General features: G+C 40.2%; 1 protein-coding gene across 21 annotated transcripts in view; it reads right to left on the bottom strand.

Annotated features, from left to right (window-relative positions):
- Positions 1–3,385: 3,385 nt before the first annotated feature.
- MCF2L (MCF.2 cell line derived transforming sequence like) overlaps positions 3,386–7,769 on the bottom strand; it is a 116,942-nt gene continuing 112,558 nt past the window's right edge. For all 21 annotated transcript variants that reach the window (XR_014547213.1, XR_014547214.1, XR_014547215.1 and 18 more), the window contains 3 exons: positions 6,908–7,020; positions 6,206–6,309; positions 3,386–5,723 (listed from right to left, as the gene is read on the bottom strand). Coding sequence is in view for 18 of the 21 variants with exons in the window: in XM_083610476.1 (XP_083466602.1) it covers positions 5,629–5,723; positions 6,206–6,309; positions 6,908–7,020 (312 nt within the window). In the remaining 3 variants the exon portion in view is untranslated. The remainder of the gene's footprint in view (positions 5,724–6,205; positions 6,310–6,907; positions 7,021–7,769) is intronic.

The raw sequence follows: 7,769 nt of genomic DNA, 5'->3' as shown, positions 1-7,769 counted from the left end.
TCACCATTATAACTAATTGGGTCATCGACGTGTCTTTCTTGGTGGTCAGATGTGGGGGACCTACCTGGACAGTATTTTTGAACCTTGCAATTTTGTGATGATGAGATATGCTCCAACATTTCTCTGATGGAAATAGGAATGCCCTATTCAATAATATAAATAATAATAATAATACCCCACAAAGCTGATTGGGTTTCCCCAGTCACTTGGGGCGGTTTCCAACATATATAAAAACACAATAGAACATTAAACATTAAAAAAAAAACCTTCCCTATGCAGGGCTGTTATGTCGGGGGGGGGGTGTCACATAACTCCATACCCTCCAACATTTTTCTGATGAATATAGGGACGTCCTAAGGAAAAGTGGGACATTATGGGATCAAATCAGAAACAGAGACAGCTTTTGTAAATCTGGCACTGTCCTTGGAAAACATAGACGCTTGGGTTTTTTTTTTGTATTCATTGCAGATCCTCTAACACAAACCCCGTAATACCCATGCACTTTGAGTTTATCAAATGAATGATTAATCCTTAGACTTGTTCTACAGCTCTAATGAAGCATAAACCAAAGAATGTTTCCATTCTACTACTGGAATTTTCTAGGTGGACAGTATGAACTGGCCTTTCCTTATCTCAAATTCCTATTCCTGGTACGAAATACATTCCTTGCACCAGGCAATGTTAAGTACAGACTATGCTTTGGTTGTCTGGTACCAGGAGTATCTCCCCCCCCCCAATGAAGTTAATGTTAGTCCACAAAAGGTTATGAAGGTTATGCAATCTTTCATCCACTTGTCTTTAAGATGCTTCGGTACCTTGCTGATTTTGCTGCTAAACAGATTAACATGGCTATGCTTCTGAAAGTTGGGACAAGGAGCATATTTGTAATGTGCAGGAGACAGCTACAGAAGTGCAAGGTTATGTTGACAACAGTGGCTTAAAATGCAGTGAGGTTATTCTTCTCCACTGTGTTTCCAGACAGATTAGCACAGAATTGTTCACATCAAGAGGTGGCAAGGGGGATTTCTTCACCACACACACACACAACCTTTTGGGGGGGTGTTTCTGCACCCTGCAACCCTACTGTCATGAAGCTGTGATCTGCACAAGCTGTGATGGCTGCCTCAAATGTCCACATTACCACTTACTTCACATCCAGTTTTCTAGTCAGATTGAAGTTGGTGTAAGAGAAAAATCCACCAAACAGCAGTATTTGTCAAGAAACGATAGGGTCAATATGAATGGTGACTAATGCTATGTGAATGTGGTTTCAAAAAACTACCAGTGAGAGCGCATTGGATGTGGAGCAAGTGGTAATATGAACATGCCTCAACATGGGAGATCTATAATGTACTGCAGTAACTTGGGATACAGTGGCAGAATACTGTGGGTTTAGTCTGTGATATTGGTGGTTAAAAATACAATGCACAAAGGAAGTGGGAGGGAGGGAATTTCTGCAAGAGAGGAGACGAGAGGAAGTTTTGGAGACCGTAGGGTTAAGAGAATTGAGAAATGTTATAGTGGCGGTGGTCAATGTTTTTTCTTCATCTGAGATGATATTATAGAGATGATGGCAGAAGTCTATGCAGGTTGCAAACCACTTCTTTGGTCTTCAAGGACCAAATTAGATTCCATGCGAACAATATACAATTAGGGTCTCCCGATAGCAGCTATCTGGCAAAACATGAACTGGATTGGGATAACAATATGCTGACAGTTTTTATTTATGAAAAGTAGTAATAATAATCAGATCATGTCATTTCCCCTATTAAAACACATACAGATGTGTAGCCTATCAGGAAAAATCACTGCCAGTTTGACAGAACAGCAGCAGAGAGGGGCATTTAAATCTGGAAAACAGCATCTCCCTGCCGACTGCAACAACAACAACAACAATTTCATTTTTTATATGCTGCCCATCTGACTGGGTTGTCCCAGCCACTCTGGCTAGCTTCCAGCAAATCAAAACATCAAACACAGTAAAACATCAAACATAAAAAAACTTCCCTGTACAGGGCTGCCTTCAGAGCACTGGGATCCTAAGCCAGTCTCTCCCCCCCACCCCACCCCATGGCTGCCAATGAAAATGGGTCAGTTAAAGATGCCTTCCTGCATGTTTCAGCAACGCAGATTGCTGAAAGTTGGGTGGCCACAAATTCGAAGCATTTCCTCTTAAACATCCAGCACTAGCCTCTACTTGGCCTAAGATTACCAGGCAGACAGAAAACCAAACAGACCCACTAGCTAAAGGTTTGCATCCTTTCCATGTTCAATGTGCAAAAGCCATTTAAAAGCTGTAATAGAGAGCTTATTGGCTGCCCTTAAACAGGCAGCTTGGAATGAAGAGAGCCATCTGAGTGAAGCTAACCTCAGGCCCTTTGCAAGAGACATTATTTGCGCTCTGTTTGCGCTCATTGCTGGGTCTGCAAGAATGCCATTTGAATAGTATTGAATCGTCAACCCAAGCTGAGGAAGAGGATGTGCATGGAAGGGTAACCCCCCTTTATTATTTAGAACCCTTTTCTGCCAGAATTTGTTAAAACACATTGATATTGGTTAGAAGTTGAGGCTTGAAATAATTTCGCCTGATGCCTGCAACCAGTGCTTTTTTTTTCTTTAAAAAAATGTTTAGGGGTACTCTCACTTTTCTACTCATATTGAAATACTGCCCCTCAATGAGGCCAAACTTAGATCCACAAAATTTTGGGGGTATGCGTACCCCCAGAAAAAAAGCACTGCCTTCAACAGTCTATCCAATGCTATCCATCAAGTCCCTTTCCATCTGCAATGTACACTTTAGCAAATTCAATCCTGACTTGCCGTGGATTCAATGACTTGGTATCTTTCACAACAAAAAGCAACCCCAAAGTTTTTCTGGGATAGGGATATTACTGCTAGTGTTTAGGATGCCCAGTGCACACAAATATATATATATATATATATATATATTAAACAGAGGACAGGCACACTTCAAGGAGCACTCCCATAACAAGATCTGCCAGATTGAGAAGCTGAGGATACACCGGATCTCTAGCTCAGCCAGAGATATGCTGGTGCTGAGCAAAGAATCTGGGGTCTGGAGTTGGGACCAGAAAGGGAGGATTTAGGTTGGATCCTGAACCAGTTCGGCTCAGTCACATGATCTGGCAACCCAATGCAGAATATTATTTGAAAATCTTGTTTCCCCTCTGTTAGGCTTAGGCAAAAGCCTAAGCTGAGTGGGGTTTGGATCTGGTGTAGCTTTCTGCTGGCTTAATTTACAAATGTTTTGCTTTACGCCAGCTTCTTGTACATAGGATTCGTCCCTTAAGACTTGCTGCATCAACTTCTGACACACTGTGGTACCATGTTAACACACCCACACAAAATAGAAATCGCCATGATGTTGAGGAGACCCAGCAAGAAATGCTGAATTTTATTCAAAGTTTCATACATATACAATAAAGACATCGGATTCTGTAATTGTAATTTACAACAGCAGTAGAAAATTGAAACGTGGGTCATATTAAAGTGCAATGGTATATGTACAACCACATGAACAAGGAAAAGGCATTGTCAGGGACAATGTAAAAAGAGACAGCTTCTAATATAAGGGCTTTTTCTGTGGTTTTCGTTCCCCATAATAACTCCTCTCACTTGAGCCAGAGAAGCAATAAACCAATTTATTAATTCTATGCAAGAAAAGTCATTGATTTTTTGGCAGTATCCCAAGCTAGGGCCACTGACAGAGGAAGGGGTGTGGTGTGTGTGTTTGTTTGTGTTAATGATGATGAAGGCCTGTGGATGCATCATAATTGTATCCTTCCTTCTAGGATGATTTTGCAATAGAGGGGTCCCCACTCCCAAACTCCTATTTACAAAATAAATTACAAAAGACTATTGCTATTTTATGACCACAACAGAACAGACAGTGCCTTGGCTGGCACAATCTCGTTTGTTTAAGATGCTTTCAAGAGATGCACTTTTCTGTGCTGGAAAATATATATAGTAAAGCCTTGTACAACCTTTACATTGCTGCCTTATTAAGAAATTTAGGACATACAGAGGCCATCTTTAGCAGCCGGAAGTGTATAAATACATATTTTACATTAATACACATACACACACAAATATATATATATAAATATGAACATATACAAATAGATATAAAATTCTGCACTGACCAGAGCCAGTCACAGTCTGACTGTTAACTATAAGCCAGAATTTGTTCCTGACATTTGAAACAACAATCTGAGATGCTATTTATACTTCAGAAAAAAGCAAAATCCAAATTAGTTTTATCTTGCCAGATTCTAATTGCCTAGTATTCATTAAGTGCTGACCACCAAACATTCACTTCTTCAATAATATATGAATGAGGTACATACGCTATGAGCTGTAAGTTAATTCAGGTGTATGGATGAATCCAATGTTGTTTATACATCAGTTTACATACTACTAGCCTTTGGTAAGGCAGATTTATAAATCGTATCTTGAGGGGGAATAGCAGTTTACACAGCATCGCTCTATTTCACACGTGTTAAATGAAATGCGTATGGTTTTCATCTTCGTTTATTTTAAAACCATGTCCACAATGATTTTTCCCTGCTCAAATGACATACTCATGCATTTCATAGAAAATTAAGCACCAGGAAGGATTTAGAAAGGTTTCATTTAGAAGAATTGTAGGCATCTTCTAACAGTAAAAGACAATTGCCTGCTATTATAGAATGTTTAATTTCTGGAAGTTCAACCCATATAAAACATGTTCCGGTATTTACTTGATAATTAAAAAATGGGGTTTGTTTTACCAAACAACTTATGAAATTACCAGCATTCTTGTAAACAATTGTCCTTGATGGTAAAAATACCTCAAAAGGGCTATCGCCACAGATTGTGTAAAAAAAGGAAAGGAAAGGAAAGGAAAGGAAAGGAAAGGAAAGGAAAGGGGATAGTCTCTGTTGAAGTGGAATTGCTATTTCTTTTGAAGCAAAGATTACGAACAAGCTCATGGCTAGATAAAGCACAGTGGTTCAAAAAAACTAAGCCAGAAACCACAGCCAGATCAAAACGGATTCCCCTGATGCTGTAAGAGATTTCCTGCATATTAACACATTGCCTCAAGGAGGATTTCACGTAAAATGACCTGTAAAGATCACATTTCTGTTTCCTTCTACATGATCAATTAACTTCATATTAATTATATATTAACATATATTCATTGTTTTACTGTACAGATTCACACCAATGGACACAACCTGGTTTCTTCAAAGTATTCTCCCACATTATCCCTGTCCAGGTTCATTTTTTTCTAGGAAAATGATAATGCACCTTCCAGAAGATTCTCTTCCCAACATGGCGCACTTCTTCTACTCCATACTGCTGGCAATCCTTTACATCTTCATTCAATGTCTTTTTATTTTTTTATATAAAATTTTATTTTTTTATTATTCAATGTCTTTTTTTTTTAATAAAAAAGATTTTGTAAGCTACCACTGAGACATATGTGTGTGTGTGTGTGTGTGTGTGTGTGTGTTGGGGAATGGAGACAGATGCAAGTGATGGTAGCTTCTCTGTTTCATTTAACATCCAGCATTTGCATTAGAAGTTCGACAGTTTCGCAAGAGTCTTCATGGAGGTTTTAACAGGTTAGCCCTTTATGTCCGAGAAGCTGATGCTGCTGACGTTGCAACTCTCACTGTAGCTTGAAGATGAGCTCAGTGTACTGGAACCAGCTGCAGACTCTGGATGGAAGGAACACAAATATACAGAGAAATATATTTGTAGCTATTGGGACACGGGTGGCGCTGTGGGTTAAACCACACAGCCTAGGACTTGCTGATCAGAAGGTCGGCGGTTCGAATCCCCGCGACGGGGTGAGCTCCCGTTGCTCGGTCCCTGCTCCTGCCAACCTAGCAGTTCGAAAGCACATCAAAGTGCAAGTAGATAAATAGGTACTGCACCGGCAGGAAGGTAAACAGCGTTTCCGTGTGCTGCTCTGGTTCGCCAGAAGCGGCTTAGTTATGCCGGCCACATGACCTGGAAGCTGTACGCTGGCTCCCTCGGCCAATAAAGCGAGATGAGCGCCGCAATGCCAGAGTCAGCCACGATTGGACCTAATGGTCAGGGATCCCTTTACGTATATTTGTAGCTAATTTGGTACTGGGCTCTTTGACAAATTAAGTGCCGCTCTGGTAAACCAAAGCATTTACAATGAAAATCATACCTGAGCTGCTCAGAGATATAGCAGATTTTGAGTTGCCAAGCAGCACCAACAAACTGTTGACTGGAACCCAACCTTCTTTGCTTGTGGTCAGATTCTTTACATACCTAGGGAACAATTATTATTTTTTTTGCTTTTAAACTATTAAAAAAATTATAGCATCAAAATATTAGGCCTCATTTGGAAGCAAAGTAGCCCTTGTTTGGAGGCAGTCAACATTTTTTTTGTATTTCTTCTGATGCATATTGTAATACTCTAAAATCAGGGTTTCCCAAAATCCAGCTGTTTTTGGACTACAATTCCCATCATCCCTGACCACCGGTCCTGCTAGCTAGGAATGATGAGAGTTGTAGTCCAACAACAGCTGGAAACCCGAGTTTGGGAAACTCTGCTCTAAATTAACAACATTCCAGGTTAGAGTTATAGAGAGTTCCACATGAAGTCCCCTTTTCTAGTGAATTCCACCCATCCATCTGATACCTTTAGCCATGGTTAAGGGAATACTTTCTTATCAACCGTATCCATGGTTTGCAAACCAGTTTCAGGAACTGAAAGTGGTCAGAAAGAATACTGAGAAATCAGCAATGGGAACTGAACAATTTCACTGTCCTTTCCAAATCTCTTAACTATAGTTACACATCTGGACATTGCACCAGGCCAAGGTGGTTTTGCGGACATTGTGTCTTAAAATATCGGTCTTCATACCAAAGTCCATCTTCTCCTTCATGCATCAGCTGAACTAACTCTCCACTTTTCAGCGCCAGGTCTTCAGGGCCTCCTCTGTCATGATCGGCCACAACAGTGTATTTACCAGGAGTCTAAACATACACAGTAGAAGATACAATTGGTTTAATGAGAAATAATCAAATAGCTATTAACTCTGAGGCAGATTTTATGGTGATCTAAGTGCCAAAGCTAAATCAGTTTTTAAAAATGTGACTTATGTGGAGCATTTCTCCCTCATAACTGAGAAGCAGAATCACATCCTCTAGACTGACTATGCGTATAAAAAAACCTTATTTAAAATACATTTTCCAGGATTGTCACAGTCCTGTACAACCAAGAAATAGAACAGGGAAAGGGTTATGGAGTTCTGAATTATTTCACCAGCATTCCATGGGACTTAACTGTGTCAGTTTGGCCCATGATTAGCCAACGTGGTGCCCACTACAACTCCTATCAGTCTCAACCAGCCTGGTCAATTGTTAGGGATGGTGGGAGTTGAAGTTTAGAGGGCACCACATTAACTCTCTCTGGTTTAGCCTTTCTCCAATGATACACCAAAGTGCACCCTGTTCATTTCCCTCCCATGCCACCCCCGCCATAACAACATACTGTAGATACCAATTACAGAGTTAGGCTACATTAGAATAAGTGCTGCAAAACTATTATCAACTCACTCACTGTTCATTCTACCAGTGTCACTGAATAGGAATAGGAATAGGAATAGTAGTAGTAGTAGTAGTAGTAATAATAATAATAATAATAATATATTTATAAAGGTACCCCTGCCCATACGGGCCAGTCGTGTCCGACTCTAGGGTTGTGCGCCCATATCACTTAAGAG

This window comes from Podarcis filfolensis, assembly GCF_964270895.1.
Source record: "Podarcis filfolensis genome assembly, chromosome: 4".
NCBI classification, from domain to species: domain Eukaryota; kingdom Metazoa; phylum Chordata; class Lepidosauria; order Squamata; family Lacertidae; genus Podarcis; species Podarcis filfolensis.
The sequence above is the reverse complement of the archived record's forward strand: the minus strand, read 5'-3'. Positions and strand labels throughout refer to the sequence as shown.